The following is a 27,146-nucleotide window of genomic DNA, read 5'->3' on the forward strand; positions in this document are numbered from 1 at the left end:
GGTGTTCATTCTTTCAAGCATTATAAAATGAAGCCTTCAGAAATCACTCAATCTTGAAACAACATAATTTTTAAAAAGAGGTAAGATTGGGACAGATAATTTTACAAAGGAAAATATGTAAATGACCAATAAGCATCTTGGAAAATTGTGCAACCTCATAAGTCACCAAGGAAATACAAAACAAAAGCTTAAAAAATGAATTTTGGAACAACTGAATAGACACATAAAATGACAACAAAGCGAACCCTGACCCGCTACCTCACACCATGTACAAAAGTTAATTCACAGAAGCTATATAACTCTAAGCCTTCCAGAGGAAAACATAAATATCTTTGCAACTTGGCAGGGTAGGCAAAGATTTCCTACAACGAACACAGAGACAGAACCACAGAGAAAGGAGTTTGTTAAATTAGACTTCACAAAAATTAAAGTGACACACTTTTGCTTATTGGAAAATACCATTAAGAAAATGAACAGGCCAGGCATGGTGGCTCATGACTGTAAAACCAGCTCTTAGGGAGGCAGAGGGAGGAGGACAGCTTGAACCCAGGAGTTTCAGACCTGCTTGGGCAATATAGCGAGACCTCGTTCTTGAAGAAGAAAAGAAAATGAATAGGCAAGCCACAGACTGGAATAAAATATTTGCAAAACACGTATCTGACAAAAGATCAGTATCCAGAAGAAAAAGTCAAGCAACCCAATTTTAAAATGAACAACAGATTTGAAAAGACATTTCACAAAGGAAAAATATATGAAGAGCCAATCATGAAAATGTGCTTAACCGCATTAGTCATCAGGCCAATGCAAATTAAAGCCATAATGAGATACCACTACACACCCACCAGAATGACCAGAAGATTTCACAGAGTGACAGCACCAAATGTTGGCCAGGATGTGGAGCAACTGGAACTCGTATCCATTGTTGGTGGGAGTGTGAAATGGAAGGGCCACTTTGGGAAAAGATCTGGCAGTTTCTTATAAAACTAAACATAGGCCGGGTGCGGTGGCTCAAGCCTGTAATCCCAGCACTTTGGGAGGCCGAGACGGGCGGATCACGAGTTCAGGAGATCGAGACCATCCTGGCTAACACATGAAACCCCGTCTCTACTAAAAAAGTACAAAAATTAGCCGGGAGCGGTGGCGGGCGCCTGTAGTCCCAGCTACTCGGGAGGCTGAGGCAGGAGAATGGCGTGAACCCGGAAGGTGGAGCTTGCAGTGAGCTGAGATCCGGCCACTGCACTCCAGCCTGGGGGACAGAGTGAGACTCCGTCTCAAAAAAAAAAAAAAAAAAAAAAAAAAAAACCTAAACATATACCCTACACCTACCCTAGGTATTTCTACAGAATAAATGAATGCCTATACGCCCAGAAAAACTTGTACAAGAAGAACCATCATAACAGGTTTACTCCTAAGAGCCTCCAGGTAGAAACAGCCAGAGGTCTTTCAACAAGAGAATGGCTAAAAACCCACAGAGTGTTCACACAGTGGATGTTACTCAGCAATAAGACAGAGCAAAGCGCTGGCACCTGCAGCAACATGGGTAGCTCAAGGAAACACTCAAACTGGCAAACTTATTTCATGCTGGAAAAAAAGCACAATTGTGGTTGCCCCGGGGGAGAAGAGGGCTGTGATGCGCCTGGAGGGGCATGAGGAACTTTCTGGGGTGATAGTGATGTTCTATGTTCTGGTCAGGCTGGGATACACGTGGATGCATTTGTTAAAATTCAAAGGACGGAACATTTCACACCTGTGCATCTCAGGGTATATACATTTTACTTCAAAGAAAAACAAAAACAATCACAGACAAATGCCGGACTCCAGTTAATGAAATGCAAACTGAGGCGTTGACAGGATGTTGTGTGCTGATTTCTGCAGCTTATTTTAAGTGCATCAAAACCAGCATGGATTCTGGTGGCCAGATGGATTTGTGGTAAAGCAAACAGCAAAAATGGTTACTGTGGAATCTAGGTGGTAGGTGCATGGGTGTTTACTTTAGAATCTTTCACGGTTTCTTTTTTGTGGTTTTGTTTTGTTTTGTTTTTGAGACAAGGTCTTGTTCTGTCACCCAGGCTGGAGTGCAGTGGCACAATCCCAGCTCACTGCAGCCTCAACCTCCCAGGTTCAAACAATTCTGTCACCTCAACCTTCCGAGTAACTGGGACTACAAGCCTGCACCACCATGCCTGACTAATTTTCTGTATTCTTTATAGAGATGGGATCTCACTATGTTGCCCAGGCTGGTCTTAAACTCCTGTTGCCCAGGCTGGTCTTGAACTCCTGGGCTCAAGTGATCCTCCTAGCTCAACCTCCCAAAGCGCTGGGATTACAGCCACGAGCCACCACGCCCAGCCCTCTTTCATCTTTTCTGTCTTTGAAAACATTTATGGCAAAAAGTTGCAAAAATGTAAAAGATTGAAACATATCAACCAAAAATAGGAAAAATAAAATAAAAGAGATGGCAGGAGACCCCTCCCTTTCCCCCTAACTGAGCTTCCAACCCTCCCTTTCCCTGCCCAGTTAGGACAGGAACCGCAAGGGCTCGGGCCCCCGTGCCTGTGCAGGGAAGGAAGCACCCCCGTGCCTGTGCGGGGGGTGGTCCTCTGCCCTCTGGTGCTTCTCATTCTCTGCACTCGCCACTTCCCTCGCCCGCAGTGAGCAGCCACAGTTGGCGGAAACTACACCCAGGCAGCCGCTTCCCATGAGTTCAGTGAAAATGCAAACCCCGCAGGAGCTGGACTCTCGAGAGCTTGCGGCGCCACCTGCTGGAGGAAAGGCTTTCTGCAACCGGGTTCCTCTCCCCTTCCTCCCAGCCACGTGCCTCCCTGACCAGGCTGGGCGGGTCCCCTCTCTGCAATCTCGGGGCACCAGTGCACGAGAAATGCCCAGTGCTTCAGAACCTCCCCCACCCACACCTCAACATCCAGTCCTCAGTGGACACCGCCCTGCCACGACAAACACATCAGAGGCACAGTCCAAGACCACCTAACTCAGGTGGAGCACAAGCCCCCATGCCCATCACCCCAGCCTCTTCCTCTCTCCCTCGGACGCAGCGACATCGGCCCAGGACACTGAAGACCCTTGACTTTATAAACATGCTGAAGCCAATCATTCTGAAGTTGTAGTTCTTTTTTTTTTTTTTTTTTTTTTTTGAGACAGAGTCTCACTCTGTCGCTCAGGCTGGAGTGCAGTGGCCGGATCTCAGCTCACTGCAAGCTCCGCCTCCCGGGTTTACACCATTCTCCTGCCTCAGCCTCCCGAGTAGCGCCTGCCACCACGCCCGGCTAGTTTTTTTTTTTTTTTTTTTTTTTTTAGTAGAGACGGGGTTTCACCGTGTTAGCCAGGATGGTCTCGATCTCCTGACCTCAACGATCCGCCCGTCGCGGCCTCCCAAAGTGCTGGGATTACAGGCTTGAGCCACCGCGCCCGGCCTGTAGTTCTTTTTATTATTGTTTTATTTTTTATTAAGACAAAGCCTTGCTACGTTGCCCAGCCTGGTCTGGAACCCCTGGGTTCAACTGATGCTCCTGCCTCAGCCTCCTGAAGTTCTGGGATTGCAGGCATGAGCCACTGTCCTCAGTCTGAAGCTGTAGTGCTTGAATCTTTGTCAATAGCAACACCCATCCCCCTGAGAGCAGCAGGGCCCGCCAGCGTGGCTGAGAGCCCTGTATCACCGCCGCGAATCTGCTGCCTGGAACTCCAGGGGAGCTCTGATTCCCGGCTGGAGGGACAGGCTGTGTGGGGCTGGGCAGGGCGGACTGCGGGAGACCAAGCCCAGACAGGGCCACCAGCCACGTGAGCACTGGAGCAGCGGGGACAGAGAGGGAGACGGTGCAACCCCGAGGAAAGACGAGGCCACAGAATGGAGAGGCCCAGGCCTGGGGGTTCCCTTCTGCTGCCGGACAGGCATGGCCGTGCCTCTCCCCCAGTCCCTGGGACAGTCAAGCCACGTGCTCTCTGAGAGGCAAGCGGGGCTCCCGACACAAGGCTTTAGGCTTTAACCAGCTGCACAGGTGCCCCCACTCCTGACTTCTTTGAATCCCTGTTGTCCCCAAGTCCCACCCATCCTCTCCAGGTAAACAGAAACACTGCCCAGGGGAGGACAGAGGAAGAATCCAGGAAAGGCTGCCCAAGAGCCTGGCTGAGCCCACGCCATTGCCAAGAGCAGCCCCAAAACTCAGGAGCTGCTGAGGTGATGGCTCAGAGCCCACATCAACAGGAGGGGGTCCGAGTGGCCTCTGCTGGATGCTGATGGGGAAGCCAGGCAGGTGGGTCCGTCCAGCAATCGAAGAGATCCTCCCTCTCCAACTTCCTCTCCAAAGAGATCCTGATCCTCCCTCTCCAACTGCAGGGCCTGCAGCAGCCTCCCCTCTAGCAGGCCTCCCTGCCTGCCACCGGCCATTCTCAGCAGCCACAGGGCACTGAGGTCCCACCATAGTGAGAATAAAATCAAGCCCTCGCCAGGGCCTCCAAGGCCTGGCACAACTTGGCCCTGCCTGTCTCACTGGTGTCACCGCTGCCGTCTCTGACAACACTCTCCAGCCACTCCCACCTTCCCCAGGCTCCGACCTCGGGCCCTTCACACCTGCCGTTCCCTTTGCCGGGTTGCTCTTCCCTTGGATTTTGGCCTGGCCGGGTCCTTCTGGTCATTAGAGCTTCAACTCAGTGTTACCACTGAGGAAGGGCTTCCATTAATCCCCCCCTACACACACAAATATGCACCCCTAGCAACCTGTTCTCAGCATCTTCACAGCCCTCGTCTAAAACCATCTATGGATTTGCTCATTTGTGGGCTGCCTGACTCTCAGTTCCGACCGTAAGTAACAAGTGATCAGCGACTGCGTCTTTATTGCTCCTCATTACAGGCCAAGCACCTAAGAGAGGGCCTGCACATAGTAGGCCCCAATAAACATTCACCAGATAGGCCAGGTGGGGTGGCTCACGCCTGTAATCCCAGCACTTTGGGAGGCTGAGCTGGGTGGATCACTTGAGGTCAGGAGATCGGGACCAGCCTGACCAACATGGTGAAACCCCATCTCTACTAAAAATACAAAAATTAACCAGGCGTGGTGGCGGGCGCCTGTCATCCCAGCTATTTGAGAGGCTGAGGCAGGAGAATCGCTTGAACGTGGGAGGCGGAGGTTGCAGTGAGCCGAGATCTCGCCACTGCACTCCGGCCTGGGCGACAGAGTAAGAAACCGTATCAAACAACAACAACAACAACAACAAATATTCACCAGAAGAACTAAAGCAGCCTGCCTGTGTCTAACAGGAACTTAAGAGCACAAGATGAACTCAACCAAAGGACACACACAGCAGGCATTTCACAGCTGACACCTGTTGGTGGAGGGAGATTAGGAAAGTGGGGAGAGGCGGTGCCTGGGCATGGGGACACCCTGGGCATGGTGACACCCAGGGCACAGGGAAACCCTGGGCACAGGGACGCCCTGGGCATGGGGACACCTCCTGCCACCCAAAGTCCCGCAGCCCCATCACACCCATCTGTTCCAGCAAATCGGTCCAAAGAGCATGTTCAAGTTTTCATGGCAAAGTTTCAGAGCCAGTGCCTCTTCGCTGATTTCGAGGGAGTGTTGTTTATTCAGTGCTCAAGTCTGAGTTTCCCCATTTAGAAAAAAAAAAAAAGAGGAGGGTGGCTCCGTGGATGGAGGTATGAGGGCGTCCACAGGCAGAGGGAGGCTCCCGGGCTGAGATCTGTGCCACTCTCTGTCCCAATTTCAAGGCGTAGCCTGGAGCCCAAATCAGTCTCCAAACGTGGGCCGCTGGTTAAGAGGCATCTCCCCACCCACGACCCCCTCCCATGCCCAGCCCCCACCGCCCAGATCATGCCAGCCTTGCCTGCCCTGGCCTTCGGGATCCCCTCAGGGACCCTCAGGCCCCCAGTCAGGGTGGGCTTGAACCAAGGCAGCCCCAGAACCCATGCCAATGCCCTTGCCAGTGGGAGACCCTGGGGAGCACCACGTGGGATGCGTGGGGCCAGGCAGGGGCACACGGCAAATGGCTTCAGAAGCTCTGGCCACTTGGTGTGGACGGGGAGCCCAGAGCAAGAGATGGGCCAGGAAGCTGGAGTGAGCAGGGAGGCCTCAGCCCCTGGTGGAAGCAGGCCGGGTAAAAATAAACTAACCTGAGGACAGCAGCCAGCAAGACCACCACAGGAGGGGTGGTGGGGCGGGGGGGTCCCAGTGGCCCAGGAGAGGGGGCATTGCCAGAGATAAGGTTGGCAGAGGAAGGCCGGTGCTGGTAGGATTAACTTGCTAGAACAGCTATGGATTATTCTTTTTTTTCTTTTACACATGTTCCTGGGGCTTATGGAATTTACTGGTTTATTATAAAGGATATTACAAAGGATACAGATGAAGAGAGGTGTAGGGAAAGGTATGGGGGAGGGACGCAGAGCTTCCATGCCCTCCCCAGGCGCTCCACCCTCCAGGAGCCTCCACATGCTCCAGAAGCTCCCCGAACCCCCTCCTTCTGAGTGTTTACGGAGGCTTCATCACGAAGGCATGATTGATTCAATCACTGGCCACTGATGATCAGCTTAACCTTCAGCCCCTCTCGCCTACCTGGAGGTTGGAGGGTGGGGCTGAAAGTCTCAACCTTGTAATTCTACCCAGTCTTCCCTGGGACCCGCCCCCATCCTGAAGCTGGTTAGGGGCTGCCAGCTGGTCTGTCAATCATGGGCATTCAAAAAGACACCACTTTGGAGATTCCAAAGATTTTAGGAGTTGTATGCCAGGAAATGGAGATGAAAACCAAATGTATATTTCACAACATGACAGTCATTCTCTTTCAACCACAGCCTCCCTTCCTGCCCTGCTGCGGGCCTCAGCCCCCCATGCCCCAGGGCCTTTGAACACATTGCTTGTTGCCTGCAGTGATCCCCGCTTGCCTGCCGGGTTTGAGCCTGGTTTACTCCTTACCCTTCTGTGCTCAGCCTGAAGGTCTCCCCCCAGGGCAGTCCTCCTGACCTGGTCCTACAAACCCCAGGTCCTGTCCTGCCACTGGTCCCCTTTGTCACTCCTGTCACTTCCCATGTTTCACATGTACTGATGTGGTCTTGCACTGGTGCAGTCCCATGAGGGCAAGGACTGTGTCTGGTTTGCCCTCCATCAGACCCCAGCACCAAGTCCACAGGGCGCACCCAATGCTGAATGAATGAATGAGTGACCAGCAAGGGAGGTTTGTTGTGTCATGTTGGGGTTCAAAGGCTGCTGGGCGGACCACGTGGGTGAGGTTGGGTGGGGAGGGAAGCAGAGATGACCCCTTGGAAGAAGGGGTAGGAGGCAGGGAGGAGGGTGTGGGGTGCTGTGTAAGGATGGCAAGTGCTTCCAGGAGTGACAAGCCAACCCCTAGAGCACCAGGCAGCAGAAAAAGGCTGACACCCTCACACCCCACTTCCACTTAGGGACTGAGGCCAGGCCTCAGGCCAGCTCCCCGTTGCTAGGAGAGCCCCAAGGGAAGCTTCATCAGCTGCTGAGTTGGTCACAGTGGAACCCATGTGGTGGGTAGGAGGGGTCTGAGGCACAGGGGTTCGGGTGGTGGCTTCAGGACGGAGACTCCTGTCCAGATCATGAGGGGCGGCAGCAGGGATGACCACCTCAAACAGGAAGCAGACAAAGGCACAGATGGCAGAAGCGGAGGCAGAGAATGAGCTGCAGGGGCATCCCCAGAGGGAGAGCCGAGCAAGGGGACAGGCTGGAAACACTCAGCCTCCACGCCCTGAAGCAGACAGCTGGTCTCACACGCAGGCCAGGCAGCCACACCACCGAGGATGAGGGGCATGTCTGCAGGGCAGGCCTCAGGACGCCCTGGGCTGGCCTTGCCATCAGCCTAGAAAGGCGGCCCAGGCTTTTCCGGTAGGGCGCATGTCCAGCCAGGTCCTGGGCAGGAGCTGAGACTCCCTGGCTGGCCTGAGAGGGGATGATAGGGCAGGCCCAGCCCGGGACTTCCCCACTCCTCCCCGCCACCCAGCAGAACCAGCTGGGCGTGAGAAAAGAAGAGAAGCAAATCAAGAGCCCAGAGCATGAGGCTGCACCAGCCCTTACACCGCATGCAAAAATCAACTCAACCTGCATCAAAGACCTGAACTCAAGAGCTAAAACCACAAAACTCTTAGAAGAAAACACAGGGGAAAAGCTTCATGACGTTGCATTTGGCAATGATTTCTTGGTTATGGCACCAAAAGCACAGGCAACAGAAGAACAAATAGATAAAGTGGAACATTATCAAAGTTTAAAACATTTGTATATCAGGCTGGGCGTGGTGACTCACGCCTGTAATTCCAGCACTTTGGGAGGCCAAGACGGGCGGATCACTTGAGGTCAGGAGTTCGAGACCAACTTGGCCAACATGGTGAAACCCTGTCTCTACTAAAAATACAAAAATTAGCTGGGCTTGGTGGTGGGCACCTGTAATCCCAACTACTCAGGAGGCTGAGGCAGGAGAATCTCTGGAACCAAGGAGGCGGAGGTTGCAGTGAGCCGAGATCACACCACTACACTCCAGCCTGGAGAACAGAGTGAGACTCTATCTCAAAAACAAAAAACAAAAAACTGCATATCAAAGGGCACTAACAACGTGGTGGGAAGGCAAGCGATGGAATGGCAGCAAATCGTAGTTCAGATACAGGATGAGTATCTGGATATTAATCTACAGATCTCCTAACACTCAACAACAACAAAAACAATCATCCAAATCAAACACAGGGAAAGGACTTGAACAGACATTTCTGCAAGAAGATGTGCAAATGAGCAATAAACGCGAAGAGATGCTTAACATCACTAAGCATTGGGGAAATGCAAATCAAAATCACAAGGAGAGACCCCCAGCTCACAACCATGAGCTCCAGGCAGGTAGGAAGACGCCTGGTGGGGAGGGGCCGGCTCCGTGCTGCCCCCAGAATTCCCACAGAGGCTGCCGGACCCCGACACCTCACCAGGAGCACAGGAACGAGTGGAAAAGGCCGCCGGCCACCCCAAAGGGCCAGAGGGGGCCAGCGAGGGGTCTGGGACATGGAACCATTCTGTGCATCCAGACACAGGGGGACAACAGGGGGGTGAAAGGTGGCCCCTAAAATTTACATCCACCCAGAGCCTATGAACACAGCCTATTTGGAAAAAGGGTCTTTGCAGACATTATGAAATTAAGGATCTTGAGATGCGACCATCTTGGATTACCCAGTGGGCCCTAAAGCCGAGAAAGACTGTCCTTATAAGAGACAGACAGAGGGAGATTTGGGGCACAGAAGGAGGCCCCATGACAACAGAGGCAGAGATCGAGTGCTATGGCCACGAGCCAAGGAACGCCAAGGGTTGCGGGAGCCGCCAGAAGCTGCCGGAGGCGAGAAGCAGGCTCCCCCTCGGAGCCTCCGGAAGGAACCAGGCCTGCTGATGCCGTGATTTCGGACTTCTGGCCTCCAGAATGGCGAGACAAGAAATGTCTGGTGTTTTGAGACACCCAGTTTGTGGCACTTGGTGATGGCAGCCCCAGGAAACCACTACAGGGACCAGAGTTCCCACAGGGCCGGGCAGGAAGTGGGTGCAGAGTGCCTCAGGCCAGGCCTCTCACATCGGAGATGAAAAAGCAGAACTGGAGAGTTTGAGACCGGATAGCACCCCGTGTCCAGGGGTAGGAACTCCCAGGGGACGGCAGAGGCCATCAGGGACAGCAGAGCGAGGGACAGGAGGGAGGGGTGAGGGCTGAGGTACCGCCCTCCAGGGGGCCTTGGCTCCCTGCCCACTGGTGACCCAGGAAACCCCTAAGAGGAGCTGGGCTTTACCCTGTGCCATACTGCATCGGGTGGACCCTGGTGGGGACAGACGTCCAGCAACAGCGTGGCTGAGCCCCTCCAGGACCCTGGGCCTGCATTCATGACCATGCACAGACGTCCAAGCCCTCTTCCTGCAGCTCTCCCTCGTGGCCTGTTCCTAACCTCCCAGCCCAACGGAGCTCCCCAGTGGAAAGTTCCCTTCTTGGAGACTCTCTCCCTGCTGAAATACAAGCTCTTGGAACAAGATAAAACTGCTCAATTTGTAAAAGCCACAAAGCCGGTCCAGAACAAAAAAAAGATCCAACCCTTGGCTGGAAGGAGTGGCCTTCCATGCCTCAGCGGCCAGTCACCGCTGCGTGACTCACGCTGGCCCGGCTGACGAACCCTCCAGCGCCTTCCCAGGGGAAGGCCGCAGGCCCCAGGGAGGGCGGGAGAGTACCCAGGCCCCCGTGACAAACCAGACCGGAGCCAGGCACTGCCGACAGAGGGACAACGGAGGGACAAGAGGGCAGGTCTTGGGGCTCCTAGGCCTTCCCTGGGGCCGGCAGACCACCATGGACTCACCAGGGTAGGACTACCCCCTCCCACAAACCCTTTCTGGGCAGCTATAGGGCAGCCTGAGCTGGACACGCCTCACACACCAGCCCAGTGGGGCATGAGGCACCCACAGCCACGTCTGGAAGCCAGCGGGCTGGCGTCTGCCGGGCAGGCCTCTGTCACATAGGCACAGCATCCTCCCCACGCTCCTCCTCAGGCCAGAACACGCGTGGGAATCGGAGCAGCTCTCACAGTGGCTTGCAGCCTGACAAAGTGGCATGAGCCACACCCTGCGAAAAGGAAGAGCCCCTCAGCGAGGGAAGAAGTGCCCACAAAACTCAGAACACACGCAGAAACCCGTGAGGAGGAGGGGGCGCTGCCTGGGGGCCCGGCTGCTCCCATCCCTCACATTGCAGATTACGGAACTGCGGCCCAGAGCTGCCAAGTGGCTTGCTCAAGGCCACCCAGCAGGGACAGGAAGGAACTCACTTCCCCAGGGACTGTTCAGGAGTTCAGTGACAATTAAAGACCAGTGCTAAAGTTTGCCCAGGACGAAAACCTCGTTAGGGAAACAGCTCGGGGATTCTCGTGTTCATTCGGAAGGCGGCCAGTTTACAACTGAGTTTTTAAAATGTACGTTTTCTTACATGAAAACACATCTGAATGGGATTTTGTAGAAAGCATCTTTCATCAAGGCACAGCCCAAGGGGAGGTCCCCGCTTCATCCCTGACTGTGCTGTCCTTGGCCAAGGGCAGCAGGGATCAGAATGGTCTCTGGGGCACAGCGCTGACTGCTTTCAAAGAGTGTTTTGTTCAGTTGATGAAAAGCTTGTGTTTGGTGAGCCTGGGAGGGTGCCACCACTTCCAGCTCCCCAGGGAGCACCACCCCCTAAACCCATGCCTCTCTGCCCAGCTCTCAGATCCCCTGCTGGTCACCCATCTGGGCCTTGGCTGGATCATCTATAAAATGAAGGCCGAACCCGAGGCTCCCCGAGGCCCCTGCCAGCCAGGCGGGTGAAGTGACGTCCTCCCAGGGCTGGTGGCCAAGGAGGCAGGGGACCCACTGTGGTCTGGTGGGGTGGTCACTCCGAGGACGACTCCACTGTGCAGGCCCGATGAAGGCCCCTCTCAGTGCTCCCTGCCCTGCGGCTCCTGCTGGGCCGAGAGCAGGACACTGGGCTCCACAACCACCCGTCCCAGCGGGCCTGAACACCCCGAGCTCAAACAGATAACATGCGGCCCCAGCCTTCTGCCCGTCTCCCCTGGCCCCCTCCTGAGGTCCGCCTGCCGTGCCCGACTGGGTGTGCTCAGTGGCACAACACACACCCGCTCCACCAGTCCCAACATCACATCAAGATGTGGCCCTGGGAGCAGCGGTGGAGGGGACTGCGCGTCCTATAGAGGAGTCACTGAGATGGGCCTCCCTCTTTCAGGCCTCTCAGGGACCCCCCAACACACACATAGGGGCAACCAACAGACCAGGGCCCAAGGCACTTAGGGGTTGACACTCTTAGCGACCCCTGCTCCATGGCCCATAGGTCACTTCAGAATACCCAAAGCCTGGAGTGTGGTTCAACCACCCCATATCTCCCAGCCCTGGGCTCAGAGGGTGGCATGGGCAGCAGAAACCGTCATCACTGCTAATTACCAATGACGGCGCTGGCCACGTGCGATGGCAGCCACAGCACCGCACGTGAGTGAAGACACCAAGGAGGCTGGGCCTGGGAGGGAGGGCCTGGAAAGCTGGGGTGAACTAAAGACACGGGAAGCCCCTTTCTCTTCATTTGCCGGTTCACACCCCGATGGGTCTGTGCCCGCTGCAAGGGGGCTGCCAGCGTGCATGGACACACACACACACATGCACACACACGTGCACACATGCACACACACACACACACGCCGGGCTCCTCTGAGCGCCGGGAGCTTCCCCCTCTATAATCAACTGCCGGGAAGGCACAGAAATGCTATTTTAGGTAGGAGACCGAGGCAGCCTTGAAGACAGACTTTGGCTGGAGGCAAAAAACAAACCACACAGTGGACAAACAAACCACTGGCCAGGTCCAAGCGCCGCCGCCCCAGACCCGAGCCAGGGGGGCAGGTCCCCCATGCCCTCCCCAGGTTTCAGTACCAACAGCCTGAGCGTTGAGAGTGGCCGTGACATGCAAGAGTGGCACACTGGAAAATGAAAGAGAAGTAGCCAGGAGAGAGGAGAGCGGAGTTTAAATACAAGCCAGACTCAGGAGAGCTCAGCTTCTGAGACGGCGTTCATCCCACGAGCTTGGAACCGTCAAAAAGAAAAGAAATATTTCTGTGAAAAATGAGCAAAAGCGCCCCTTGCATGCTTATTCCCCCCAAGCATAAATAAAGCCCCGAGTCCAGGGCAGTGGGGGGGCGGCCGATGGGGACGGGGCTATCTGCCTACCTGAGATCCGGTCCCTCTCCATTCCTACGGATATATTTAGCAGCGGCGGGAGTCCCGGCGTCCCGCTCAGAGGCGGCCTCCCCTTTCTCACCCCCGTCGCCCTCCCTCTCTCAGCCTCCTCCTCCTCCTCCTCCTCCTCCTCCTCCTCCTCTAAAAACACTCTTTGTCTGGTCTAATTTCTTCAATCTGTTGCAATCACGAATGCATCCGAATTACCACATTTCCATGTGCTCATCATATGTTTGTGCTCCAAACTGAAGTAGCATTGTCTCTTCAAAATGGGAGGAAAAACGGAGCAAAGGAGAGAAATCCAAAAAGAGGAGGCAGGAGAGAGGGCCTAAGGTGGGCCCCGAGGAGTCGGGCAGCCCCCAGGGTCTGCCTGTGAGAGTCCCAGAGTCCTGGCCGCCCGGTCTGGTCGGTGGCTGCAGAGGTCCCGAGTGCGGCTTCCGGCAGCCTCCTCTCTCCACCTCCTCCAGCCCCCGCCGCCCTGAGGCTTGCTGCTCCTTTTTAATATCCACTTGGAGATGCTTAACTTAGACTCTTGGAAACCAACTCACAGAGTCAAATTCCTGACGACTTCCAAAGTCTTTCATTTTCCCCGTCCCGCGATGCTACGATTTCCTTGGGTTTAAGTGTTTAAAAAGCCCAGTTCCTGCGTGCCTTCCTCTGTCCTGGGCTAGCCCAGGCTTTCTTCACCCCGCACCCCAACGTGGCTGGGCGGGAGGAACGGCCGTGCCTCAGGCCAGCGTGCTGAGAAAACGTTCTGGAGCACCTGCCCAGGAGGAACCCTGAGAAGTCACCCCGCTCTGTCCCGTTAGCCTGTGGTGACAGAGGCAGTTGCCGTCCCCGCCCAAGCAGAGGGTGAACGGGATGGGGACTTCCTGGATGATTCCTACCACACACGCATGAGTCAGTAAGTCTCCAGCCGTCCCCTGGGAGGGAGCGAGTCTTCCTCTCCGGGAACTCGGGGCCCCACTGGGGGATCAGTGCTGTTCCCCACTGTTCATCCGGGGTCCTCAGAGGCTGCTTACCTGGGGGGTCCCCACCAGCACATGGTCAGTGTCCATGCTGAGGCCAAGGGCTCAGCAGACCAGGTGGGGGCCTACAGTGTGGGTTCCTGGGTGGGGAAGGGCACATCCTCTCTGTCTTTAAGCTTCACCTCAAGGGTTCATTCAAACCTGAGACACAGAGGCCGGTTCTGTTGGCCCAAGCCTGTTTAAAGAGAATGTGTGTTCGTGCCAAGGCTGAGAACTCAGGCAATCTCTCTGAAAACTCCAGATTGTCAGCTTCTGTTGAGAAAGGCAGGACGCATGGCCACGCCACAGAAGCCTTCCTGCCTGGCCACACAGGGCTGGTGTAAGACTGCTCTGCCCTTTAGACAAAACAGTTTCCAGTTGCGCTGCTCCCCAAGGCCCCCACGCAAATTTCCAGTATTTGCACCCCTCCACCTCAACACACCCCGCAGGCCTCTGAGTTTACAATCCCTGCCCCACAGAGCCAGGTGAGTTACCTGTGACCAGGTGAGGCCCATGCACAGCCCTCAGCTAGATGACAGGGCCAAAGGCCCTGAAATGCCACTTCAGACCACAGTCCCGTCCACTCTCTGCCTGGGATAGGACCCGAAATGCAGTCTCCTTTGGCAGAAAGGACGTCTTCTTAGGGGGTGGGGAGGACCATTCCCAGCCTTCTGGGAGACATCAAGCAACCACCTCCTCCTAAAGAGCCTGGAGGACAGCCCCACAGGCAGCCAGGCAGTGAGGGAGATGGGGACAGCATCTCAGCCGAGGTGGGAGGCTGGGGAGGGAGGGAGGGAGGGATCATGGGCACTAGAGAAGGCTGAATAATGGCCCCAGGGATAGCACGTCCTAATCCCTAGACCTGCAAATGGGACCTTGTTTGGAACAAGGGTCTTTGCATCTGTGATTCAGTTGCGGATCTTGCTGTGGCGAGAACACGTGGATGGTCCAGGTGGTCCCTAAAGGCAGTCTCGGTGCTCACACAAGACGGGGGCAGCGGGAGATTCGACACAGACAAGGATGGTCAAGTGGAGATGGGGCCCGGAGAGATATGAAGATGCTGGTGTTGAAGGTAAGGGCCATGCAACCACAAGCCAAGGGACGCCCACAGCCACCAGAGGCTCGAAGGGGCAGGTGATGAAGGCAGCGGCCCCCAACCTTTTTGGCACCAGGGATCAGTTTCATGGAAGACAATTTTTCCACAGACCAGGGAGTGGGGAGATGGTTTCGAGATGTTTCAAGTACATTATATTCATTCTTTTATTTTATTGAGACAGAGTCTCACTCTGTTGCCCAGGCTGGAGTACAGTGGCGTGCTCAGTTCACTGCAACCTCCGCCTCCTGGGTTCAAGCGATTCTTCTGCCTCAGCCTCCCAAGAAGCTAGGATTACAGGCGCCTGCCACCCTACCTGGCTAATTTTTGTATTTTTAGTAGAGACGGGGTTTCACCATGTTGGCCAGGCTGGTCTTGAACTCCTGACCTCATGATCCGCCAGCCTTGGCCTCCCAAAGTGTTGGGATTACAGGCGTAAGCCACCACACCTGGCCTTTATTTTTTTATTTTTTGAGACAGAGTTTCAAAAACCTGGGATTACAGGTGTGAGCCACCACACCCGGCCACAAGCACACTGTACTTATTGTGCAGTTTATTTCTATTATTATTACACTGAAATAATTATACAATTCACCATAATATAGAATCAGAGGGAGCCTGAGCTTGTTTTCCTGCAACTAGACGGTCCCATCTGGTAGTGATGGGAGACGGTGACAGATCATCAGGCATTAGATTCTCGTAAGAAGCCCACAACCTAGATCCCTCACATGCACAGTTCACAATACGGTTCACGCTCCTATAAGAATCTAACACCATGGCTGATCAGACAGGAGGCAGAGCTTGGGCAGTAATGCAAGCAATGGGGAGTGACTGTAAATAAGGATGAAGCTTCGTTCGCTTGCCAGGCACTCGCCTCCTGCTGTGCAGGCCAGTTCCTAATAGGACACACACAGGAACCCCTGCCCTAGAACCTCCAGAGGGCTATGCCCAGTGGACACCCTGATTTCAGCCTGGTGACCCTGATCTCGGACGTGTGGCCTGCAGAGCTGTGAGAGGATGGCTGTTGCAACCCAGCCAGCTTGTGGCCACTCGTTACAGCAGCTGTGGGAAACTGATGTAGCAGCACAGACAGAGCCAGGGCTCAGCTCACTGGAGCTGCTTTCTGTTATTCTATTTCTTCCTAAAACATTGCATTAAGCCAACCACTAATAACCACTGACTCCGATAGGCAGGAATCGCAGAGGTTTCTTGGTTTGTTTCTTTAATCCCTTTTCCAATTTTGAAATAATATTTCTTGTTGGTTTTTCTGATTATAAATGTAATATCTTTCATTGTATTGAGTTTAGCAACAAGAGAAAAAGTATAAAGCAGAAACCCCAGTTGGGCAAGGTGGCACGTGCCTGTAATCTCAGCACTTTGGGAGGCTGAGGCGGAAGGATTGCTTGAAGCCAGGAGTCCGAGGCTGCAGTGAGCTATGATCGCGCTACTGCAACCCAGGCTGGGTGAAAAGAGTGAGACTCTGTCTCAAAAAAAAAAAAAAAAAAAAAAAAGAGGAAGAACACCCATTAACCTCACTCAAGACTCTCCATACAAACTCCCGCTGTGGGGCAGGGAAGCCCAGGAAGGCCCCACCAGGCTCTGACCCAGCCAGGCTGGTAGTGGGAACTTGGGAACAGCCCCGAGTGAGGGGCCGGACTATGACGAGTGCATTCACCCGGCCACCTCCCGCACGCTGTGCACACTATGGGTTTGACGGCCAGGGCTGGAGCGCTTGCTGAGCGCAGCCTTGACCCTCAGTTTCACCCAGCATGGTTTGGCTTAAGGTCCATCTCCCCTCCGTGCCTGAAAATCCAAACATTTTGGCCCAGGCAGGGGATCACTTGAAATGGAAAATCTGGCAGCACCGATTGGCTCTGAAGAGGCAGGAGTTAGTCATGAGCCAGCTGGGAGGCGAGTGCAGAGGTGGTGGGGTAAGGCCAGCCGAGGGTCGGGGAGGCGACGGGCCAACCTCTCACTGCCCACAGTGTCTCAGCCTCCATGTAAGCACCAAGGGGGCACCTCACCAGGCCAGCGCAGACCCAAGCCCCTGCGGCGGATCCCCCGTGGTCCCTCCCTGCTGAAGTGGTTTCTGGTCCTGTCGTGGATTCAGAGGCACAGTTGCATACTAAACGCACTGAGTAATCCTGCAGTGAGGGAGCTGGGCTTGGTTTAACCCACCTTTTCCCAAACTGGACCAAAGGTTGCTCTCCCGGGAAGGAAGGGCCCCCAGGGCCACGGCTTTGGGAAACTCTAGTTGTGCCAGCCTGTGAGCCCAGCTCCCAGTCACCCCAGCCTGCCTACAACCTGGAGTGGGCACTGTTACCCAAAAGCCCCTTCCAGACAGTTCTCAGGGCGGCATTTCTGTCCTTCACCCCCCGTAGACCCCTGGCCACTTTTTTGTGACATCAGCATCATTGGTTCACAGCTCCTCTTAATTGCAAAGTAGGGCTCAGCGGGCACAGTGGGGCCTGGCAGGGCGGGAAGGAATAGCGAAGGCCACTTTGTCTCCAATGGCACTGGCTGGGCTCCGGAAAGGCCAGAACCCACAGAAAGGAAGGAAGTGTCACACTCAACCTGCTTTGCCTCAGCCTGGGGGCATCTTGTAGAAAGAAGTTAGGTGGTTGCTCTTCACCCTCTGGCTTGGCCTAGGAACTGCTTCTTTTTCAAGATGCTATCAAATGCCTCCTCCATTAGGAAGCCTTCCCTGGTTGCCTCCTCCACTCCTGTCTTGCCCCAGAACATGGCCCGGCCCTCACAGACAATCCTGACATCAGAGCCTTCTTAGTAGAGATTTTCCTTCTCCATGGAAATTCATGCTCCAAACCGAATATGTGTGCAGACTGAGCCCCTGTTCCCACGTGAAACAAAAGTGAAAGGTACGGGTCACCGTCTCACAACAATCTGGGCTCCATAGAGGCCCAGTAGGAGACGGGTCCAGTTCAGCTGCCCCAGGCGCACCATCCCGGGCACTAGTGCCTCAGCTCCCCTCCACGAAGCACAGCTTCATCCCCTGGTACCCAGAGGGGAGGGGACACATACCAGGCATTCCCCAGGGTGGCCTGTGATCCCTACACCAGGCCAGGAGGACCTGGGGCTGGTCCAGCCATGCAGGAAAGGAGTAGGCGGTCCAGGAGACGCTGATGTAGGCAGCAGGGGCCTTCGGGAAAGAGGCTTCGTAGGATCGGCCCCACCTTGCTCCAGGCGCACACACTGGGGAAGGGTCCTGCGTGGAGGTGGAGACAAGGCATCTCAGGCTGAAAGGATGCTTTCTGATGCTCCGGGCTCGGATTTGTTGCCATCTTCCATGTCCCCTCACCTAACACAAGTTCCAGTAAATCCTCCATGCCAAGTACCAAGCTATAGAGGATGCACAACCTCTCGCTTTAAAAAGTGACTTTTCCTGCTGGGAGTGGTGGCTCACACCTGTAATTCCAGCACTTTGGGAGGCCAAAGTGGGAGGATCACTTGAGGCCAAGAGTTCAAGACCAGCCTGGGCAACATAGAGAAATACCATCTCTACAAAAAAAGAGTCCAGGCACAGTGGCTCACACCTGTAATCCCAGCTACTTGGGAGGCTGAGGCAGGAGAATCACTTGAACCCAGGAGGCAGAGGCTGCAGTGAGCCGAGATCATGCCGCTGCCCTCCAGCCTGGGCAACAGAGCGAGACTCTGTCTCAAAAAAAAAAAAATTTTTTTTTGAAGGCCCCTTCTTCCTCCCTTTGCCCAGGTTGGAAGGCAGCGATGTAATCACAATTCACTGTAGCCTCAGCTTCCAGAGTAGCTGGAACTACAGGGGTGCACCACCATGCCCAGCTAACTTTTTGTATTTTTAGTCGAGACAAGGTCTCGCCATGTTGCCCAGGTCTGGAGCACCTGAGCTCAAGTGATCCTCCCACCTCGGCTCCAAAAGTACTGGGATTACAGGCATGGGTCACCATGCCTAGTCTGAAGACATTTCTTTTAAGAATTAGGCAGGCATGGTGGCTCACAACTGTAGTCCCAGCTACTTAGGAGGCTAAGGTGGGAGGATCCCTTAAGCCCGGCAGGTCGAGGCTGCAGTGAGCTATGACTGTGCCACAGCACTCCGGCCTGGGGGACAGAGAAAGACCCTGCCTAAAAAGAAAAAAGAAAAAAAAAAAAAAGACTTTTCCATTCATTTCCTGTTCATCCTCAGACAACCACTGAAGTTCGCTTCCCTGAATTAAAAGTAAAGGAGCTCTGTCCCGGACTCCCTCCTGCTGGCCCTGCTACTGTACCTGCCAGCAGAGCCGGCCAAGACCCTCCAGGCTGGCCCCAGCCTGGCCCGCCTACAGCCTCCCAAGCAAGACGGATTCCCGGGCTGAGGCCAGCTGCATTCCTCTCCGGAATCTTTCTCCACTTTTTATTGTGCCTCGAGCTTTGGCTGTTCCTAAATAAATACAATCCAGCTATCTCTGCCCTTGGGGCCGCTGCAGGGTTTACTGGTGCAAACCGCCTGGGCAGGCCTGTTGCTTTAGGAGTCCTTCCAGGTCAGCGTGGAAGGAAACCAAGACAACGGGGAGAAGCAGCCCGGCCGGGCCCAGTTCCACTCTCACAGCCTCGTGCTCAGCCATCCGTCCGGGCTGTAGCCTGACAGGAGCCGGAGCTGGCGCTCCATTCCTAGAGGGGGCCCCCGACTGCCTGTGCAGAGTGAGGGAGGTCTAGGGGTGCAGAGCCCAAGGGCCCTTGCAGAGTTTGCCCCAGGCCCCCTGAGTTTAAGCTTCTCTGCAGCCAACAGAAAATTCCCCCAAGAGCGGGTGTCTTTCATCCTGCCTGCTCAGTAGGTGCCCAGCAACCGTTCGTTGGATAAACAATGAATTTGCAGATCCAACGTGAAGATGATCTAAACCGCCCATAGAACTTTCCGCAATGATGTCAATGTTCTGTATCTGCTGTGGTCAATATGGCAGCCACATGTGGCAGTGAACGCTTGCAATGTGGAAGGGCTACCGAGGAAGGCACAGAGTTTCGCATTTATGTTAAATAATTTAAACTTAAATAGTCACAAATGCCTAGTGCCTTGCCCTGTTACACAGACCCTTTTTGTCACCTTCTTCTCCTCCCTGGAGACACTGCATTTGCCATCAATTTCTTACCCAGGAGGCAAACAGAGAAAAGCTACTCTTTAGCCAATGCAAAAGAAGGCCCATATTTGCATTTTAAGCTAGTTTTTTGGCCAATTCTCCCAAGCATCTCCTATCAAGGTCAGTCCAGCAATATTTCCCGACTGCCTGCCACACACCAGGAGAGCATCCCGCCCCGGCTCTGGTCGGAGGCCGTGGAGGACACAGAAATAACCAAGGCCAAGCTGATAGAAGGGGTATGGCAAGATGGCCCAAAGTCACCCTGAGCCAGCTGGGTCCAGGAGCACGGAAGCCCTGCTTTCCAGAGGACAAGTGGCAACCCATCCAGAGAGGTCCGAGCACTCAGAGCCAGGAGCGCAGAAGCAGCAGGGGGCTCCAGGCTGGAAAGCAGTGTCAGGGTCAGGCTGGGCGGCAGCAGAAATCCACACTCGAGGCTTGGGGGCAGAAACTAAGGGCTCTGTAAGTAAGAAGACCAGGCCCAGGTCTATTGTAAATGATCGGGTGGAGGGATCCTATCACCGGGTCCCCAGCACAGAGGAGGGAAGCAGTAATCGTCCTCTAAATGTTGGCTGTGGATAGGAAGGAGCCACAGCAGGACAGGGGTGGGGAGGACGGCACCCGCTGGTCCAAGGAGGGATGACAGAGGCCCAACCAAGACATGACTATGACCAGAGCAGCCTGTCCAAGGGCCAGTATGTGGAGGGTGAGTTGATGAGATCTTGGCAACCTGTTGACCTGGGGGTGCTGGGGAGGCAGAGGTCAAGATCAACTCTGAGATTTCCTGCTTGTGAACGTGGGTGGGTGGCAAGGCTGACATCAGAGAAATAGAGGAAGAGCGGGTAGCTATGCGTGAGAAAGGAAGTAACGAGCTAGGGGTGCCACAGGAGCCCAGGGGCAAGGTCCTCGGGCAGCCAAGATGCTGGTGGTCTCTTCCACAGCCAGCTCCCTCCACATGGCACACTTTTGTCTGCACAGCTGGGCATGGGGGACCTGTTTGTCCGACACACTTTGAGCAGCTACTCTGTGCACCAAGGCAATATGGCACGGTACCCGGGGAAGTAGCGAGGAGGCACTGCCCAGGCCCCACCCCTCTGGCATTTTCTGTCTCCTGGGGATGGTGGCAGTTAAATAAGTGACAGCCAATTGTCAGGAGAGTTGGGCTCTGATTCACCGGGTGGGGCCGGGCACTCCTTCCGGAAGAGGCGTGGGAACTGGCGTAGGATGAAGGGAGGGAGCGAGCACCAGCCCAGGCCCCGCTCCTGCAGAGCCCTTTTCACACCTCCTTGTGCAGGCGTCCCCTGTGAGGGCAGAGACACCTACAGTGCTTGAGGGAGACTTCCTGCGGGCGGGGGTGGCCCATCCACAGTGGCCAGGTAGGGAAGCGCATCAGTGTCCTGTGGCTGCCATAATGGACCACAACTGTGGGGCTTGAAAAACTGGAAGTGGGTTCTCTCCCGGTGCTGGAGGCCAGAGGTCCAAAATCAAGGTGTCAGCAAGGCCACACTCCTAGGAAGGCTCTGAGGCGGGGTGAGGGGTCCTTCCTTGCCTCTTCCCAGGCGCTTTCTGGCCTGGGGCTGCATCACTGCACCATCCACTGCTGCCTTCACGTGGCTCTTACCGATGCGTCTGTGGTCTCTCTGCTTAAGGACATCAGTCGTTGGATTTGGGGTCCATCCTGATCCAGAATGACCTCATCTCAAGATCCTTAACTACTTACATCTGCAAAGACCCCATTTCCAACTCCCAGGTCACATTCTGAGGTTTTTGGTGGACATGAGTTTGTGGGGGACACGGTTCAACCCAGGACAGAAGGGATGACGGAGGCACTGGGGACGAGGCCACACACCCCAGAGGCATGGAAGATGGAAGAGCAGGACCCAGAGACATGGGATGTCAGGCAGAGGAGTTGGCTCCAGGGATCCCAGCCGGGGACTGAGGGCCAGAGGGAAGGAAGCTCGGGCACCACTGAGATGAAATGCTCCATACACCGTGGGAACCAGGGCAAAAGTCAGCTGGACGCTCAGTCAGGGAGGCGGCTGCCCAGAGAGGCTGACTGAGGCACAGAAAATGGGCGAATATGGGAGAGCCTACCAGAAGGCCACTCGGAAGGGCGCAGTGGTAACATCTAGAAGGGCTGAGGAGCGCGTCCCCACAACCCAACCGATCCACCTGGGGAAACACACGTTCCCGGCAGCGCTAATAACAGAGAATTATGACTTCGGTGATGTCACCAGTGGGCCACGGGACTGGCAAACTCCGCCTCCCCACACGGAGGAACACTCGCTAGCTGCCAAAATAAATGAACCAAGGCTAAGTGGATCTACACGGATAAATCTCCACGCCATCACGTTGTGGGCACAAGCAGGGCAGCCACTACTCCAGTCAGGCACCAAGGACACGATGCTGATGACGGCATTCAAGAGGAGAGAGACCTAGGCTGTTCAGACACACGATGCTGACGACCGTATTCAAGAGGAGACCAGGCTCACACCTATAATCCCAGCACTTTGGGAGGCCGAGGCAAGTGGATCACCTGAGGTCAGGAGTTTGAGACCAGCCTGACCAACATGGTGAAACCCTGTGTCTACTAAAAATACAAAAAAATTAGCCAGGCATGGTGGCGGGTGCCTGTAATCCCAGCTACTGGGGAGGTTGAGGCAGAAGAATTGCTTGAACCCAGGAGGCAGAAGTTGCGGTGAGCCGAGATGGCTCCACTGCACTCCAGTCTGGGCGACAGAATGAGACTCTATCTCAGAAAAAAAAAAAAGAGGAGACCTAGGCTCCTCAGACACACCACTGCCCAGCACAGACATGCCTGCCCAATCCAGGGGTGAGCACTGCAGCGGGAGCAGGGCTGGGATGGAGAGGGTCACCCAGGACTGGGCTACACCTGCAATGTCTCACTTCTTAAGCGGGACGGTGAGTACACAGGTGTTTTGTTATCTTATTCTTTACTTTTTTTTTTTTTTGTAGCTCTAACAATTCCATTTTTAAAAAAAAAAAAAAGGAGACAAAGTGTGTGAGCTGACCAAAGGGTTGATCATGGTGTCATTTAAGCTCTTGCCAGAAATGTCATCCCTGGCCCAGTCCCAAACACAGCCTCGAGAAGAGCCTTTGTCCTTCTGGGGAGGGCAAGAGTCCCAGACATAGGAGACTGGCCAGATGTGGATCTACAGAGAAGTTGGGCTGGGAGGACGGGATGGCAGACAGTCATCTGGGGAGTGTCAAATGGGGAGGCCTGAGATGCTGGGATGTCTAGAAATGAACTCCTGCGTGGACCAGGGTCTCAGCAGCAGGGAGGCAGTGAGAAAGACAGAAGCCAAGAAGATGAGGAAAGGGTGTCTCAGGCCAAAGCCCACAGAGGCCCACAGAGGGAGGACCCCGTGTGTCAGCAGGCAGTCCCACGCAAACCCAGATCACCAGCTTGCAGCTTTGGGCTCCAGCAAATTATGCCTTAGGCTTCCAAGCTGAGCTGTGATCGCGGCTGCCAAGTGCTGACGGCACAGAACCAGCCGGTGTAAGCAGAGGGAAGCAACCGCCGGGGGAGGCTGTGTCCACGCAGCCCAGGATGCCAGGCTCCCAAGATGCAACCCCCACAAGCACTGGGGGACCCTCCCCACCCATTCCACCAGAAGCTGGCCAATGAGAGGGAGGGAGATGGAGAGGCAGATCAGATGCGGAACCTGAGAAAAGCTCCCCAGAAACACAGCAGTGGCGGGGCTGTCCAGTGGCTAGTGCCCAACATGACTGCAATAGGCGGGGCCCCTCTTAACCACGGCGCTGAATCATGCAGCTGCCCAGGGGCCTCCAGCCAGAGTGTCACCCCGCTCTCCCCACATACAGTCCCATCCTGTACTGCAAGGGACCTCACATGCACTCATGTGGACACAGCAGCCCACATAGCCACACAAGGTCCCACATCACCCACATGTACACGCCATCCCCTCCACTCCCACGTCCTGTAAAAAGCCACCCTCTCACCTCGCCAGGCCTGGGAGTGCACAGTCCACAGGCGCTGCATCCACCTCTGGAGGGCGGACTTAGGAGGGGTCTGTGCTGTCCCCGCAGAAGCCAACTCAGGATCAGAAGCAGGCTTTGTGTATAGAATTCTGGGGTCTCAGGTAGCCAATGTGGTCTGGAACTGTTCCGTTTCATAGCCACTAGCCACATGTAGTTATAAGTGGAAATCCATTTAAAATAAATCAATAATTCTATGCAAGTAAATGAGTGAATAAAATAAACTTAAACATTTATACTTCGAGTGTGCAGTAGACCCAGGTGGTCAAGCAACTACCCTACAGGATGGCGGGGTGGGGATGTACAGAACAGACCCACCATCACAGAAGGTTCTATTAGACGGGGCTGGTCTAGAGCATGGAGGTGGGGGCTGCAGATGGGCACATGCCTTGCCCCCGTGAGTGCCTTGTCCTGGCAGGACGGCTGTCTCACCTGGTTCTGAAGGCAGCCCTGGCCCACAGGTACTCTATTTGTGTGGATTTGACTCTGGGTCCGTGTCCTTCGGTAACTTTGTCTCCTCTAGAATGGCTAATTCATGAAGGCACAGTCCCTGCCTGTCTGCCACCATGATGGCAGCCAGGGGTCTGGCACCCAGTTGGCCCCCAGCACATATGCACAGATGACCACGCCATCTCTGCCCTTCTCGGAGCTCCTCATCTCCTGGGGGAGGTAAGTTCATTCATTGCTGTGACCCATCAACCTCTCCAAATAGAAAAGCCACTAGATGGGCACCTGTCCCAGCCTGGCCGCTGCAAGTGACAGCCAAGAACCACGTAGGCTCCTGGGAACAGAGGCACTTATGGCCACACCAGGGTCAGGCAGGGGAGATCGAGGACACCCAGTGGGGAGAAGATGACGCACAGACTCAGTCCTGGGGGGCAAGGGCTGGAGGCAGAGCCCTGACCTCTCTGTCCCACTCCCCTGCCCAGGCTGTACCCGGTGGTTGGTAGAGTCCCTCCAAGCCTATGAGCTGTAACTCCTGTCCTGGATGGCCAGCCCCAGAGCTCTGATGGATGCGTCTGTTTCCCCTCCCTACTGGTGAGTGTGGAAAATTTCCAAACACATGGAAAAAGCAGAAAGAATAGCACAGTGACCACTGCCAGAGGCCCACTTATTTCCTCCTAGATAACACAGCCGTATCTGCTCTATCCTGGGGCGTCTTCCACCCTGCAGGGTTGCAGGGAGCCCATGGATACTGAACCAGCACCGAGAGTCCCACAGCCAAAGCCACCTGTCCATGGCGCGCCTGTGCCCTCACTCAGCACCTCAAACCAAACCATCCAGCCTATCTATCTCCTGTCCTCTCCTCTGTCCCGCACACACGGGCCTGCTCCCTGAGCCTGGGAGTTGCTGACTCTGCCCCCACAAGGATCATCTCCAGCAGGGCAGCGTCGACAGGCCCGGAAGCCACCTGAGTCCAAAGCTGTCAAAGACAGCGTCTCCCTGGGAAACGGGCAAGTGGCCCCATTCATCCAGGGCGGCCAGGTGGGGAGGCAGGTCCTGGACCAGAAGAACAAAGGGGCCGCAGCACAAACACGCCCGTGAGCTGGGGCTTGGGTGGAGCGAGCCACCTACCTGGGCCACTGGGGTCACCAAGCCTCCGGAGCCGGCCACTGGAGGTCCGCGTGCCTCCTAAAGACAGAGACAAAGGGCAAAGGTCACACAAGGCCACTGACGCTCTCCCTCTGGGCGGATGGTTAACACCGGGAGTGTCCTCACCTCTGCTCCTGCTGTGAGTTCCAGAACCAGAAACGGGGCCCATTTGGGGGCAGAGGCCCTACTCCCCCAGGTAACCCTGGACCCTGGAGGGATGACAGCCACTGCTGTCTGGCTGATGGCAGGGCTCTGGGCCAAACCCTCACACGCATCCTCCCCCAAGCCGCACTGCTTCCGTTTTGCAGATAAGGAAGCTGGGTCTCCAGAGTGTCACTTGTCCGTGGCCACACAGTGAATGAGAGTTGCACACAGGTGAGCCCACGTCCATCAGACTCCAAACTGGGCTGCGCCCAAGTGTGTCTCTGCTGGATGGAGTCTCCTCCTTCCTCCATGTCCACCCGTCTTATGAACCGGGGTTTCCCTACACCAGAGTCTACGACTCACGGGCAGTCCTGATCCAGCTCCCTTCACTCCCAGGGCTGGGTGCAGCTGGGCTGGATTTGGGGATGGAGTGGGACAGCCTGTTTTTTCCTTTTGCCCCAGGAGGGAACAAAAACGGAACCTCAGATTAATGCAGCCTCCCGCGGCACGCGCTCCCTCTGCCCACACACAGCCCTTGGCCTGGGGCTGCTCGTTGGAGAGGCTTATGGCAGGCGAGTCCTAACTCGAGGAGATTTGCCAAGGTGCTAAGCCGAGCAAACCCGAAAGGCTGCCAGGAGGAGCGGCCCTGGGAGCACAGGCAGCCGCTCTATTGCTGCAGAGCACGGCGCTCTGAGGACGTCCCCTGGGCAATGCCGTACAGCCACCCTTCAGAGAGCTTCAGGGACACACCACCAGCCCAGACCCACCAACAGTGAGATAAGGGATCAGGTAGACCCAGAGACCTCCCTGCATCTGATCACCATGCTGGCTGCTGGTCAAAGATGCCAGTTCCTCCCTGGAACCCGCCAGAGAGGCTCTTACAGCATCCACCCATCCATCCACCCACCCATTCATCCACCCACCCACCTACCCACCCATCCACCCACCCATCCATTGATCTACCCATCCATTGATCTACCCATCCATCCACCCATCCACCCACCCATCTACCCCATCCACCCATGCATCCCATGCATCCACCCACCCATCTACTCCATTCATCCACCCATCCATTCATCCACCCACCCATTCACCCACCCATCCATTCACCCACCCACCCATTCACCCACCCACCCGTTCACCCAACCATCCATTCACCCAACCATCCATTCATCTACCCACCTGTTCACCCACCCATCCATTCACCCACCCATCCATTCACCTACCCACCCGTTCACCCACCCATCCATTCACCCACCCATCCATTCATCTACCTACCCATTCATCCACCCACTCATTCACCCACCCATCCATTCACCCAACCATCCATTCATCTACCCCCCCGTTCACCCACCCATCCATTCACCCACCCATCCATTCATCTACCCACCCATTCATCCACCCATCCATTCACCCACCCATCCATCCATCCATTCAC

General features: G+C 55.2%; 3 protein-coding genes across 6 annotated transcripts in view; 2 read left to right on the forward strand and 1 right to left on the reverse strand.

Annotated features, from left to right (window-relative positions):
• Window positions 1-27,146, forward strand: part of MXRA7 (matrix remodeling associated 7) — a 1,130,960-nt gene that overhangs the window by 490,617 nt on the left and 613,197 nt on the right. The window lies entirely within an intron of this gene.
• Window positions 1-27,146, forward strand: part of JMJD6 (jumonji domain containing 6, arginine demethylase and lysine hydroxylase) — a 1,042,475-nt gene that overhangs the window by 440,892 nt on the left and 574,437 nt on the right. The gene's annotated exons all lie outside the window — the stretch shown is intronic.
• The window catches only part of SEPTIN9 (septin 9), a 214,791-nt gene that overhangs the window by 162,561 nt on the left and 25,084 nt on the right, over window positions 1-27,146 (reverse strand). Inside the window, exon 2 of one of the 2 annotated variants that reach the window (XM_050764269.1) lies at window positions 25,547-25,603. In XM_050764269.1, coding sequence (XP_050620226.1) covers window positions 25,547-25,603 — 57 coding nt within the window. Of the gene's footprint in view, window positions 1-12,743; window positions 13,619-25,546; window positions 25,604-27,146 lie in introns of those variants that run through there. The other variant, XM_050764271.1, reaches the window with a different exon arrangement.

The sequence above is a fragment of the Macaca thibetana genome, chromosome 16 (assembly GCF_024542745.1).
Source record: "Macaca thibetana thibetana isolate TM-01 chromosome 16, ASM2454274v1, whole genome shotgun sequence".
Classification (NCBI taxonomy): domain Eukaryota; kingdom Metazoa; phylum Chordata; class Mammalia; order Primates; family Cercopithecidae; genus Macaca; species Macaca thibetana.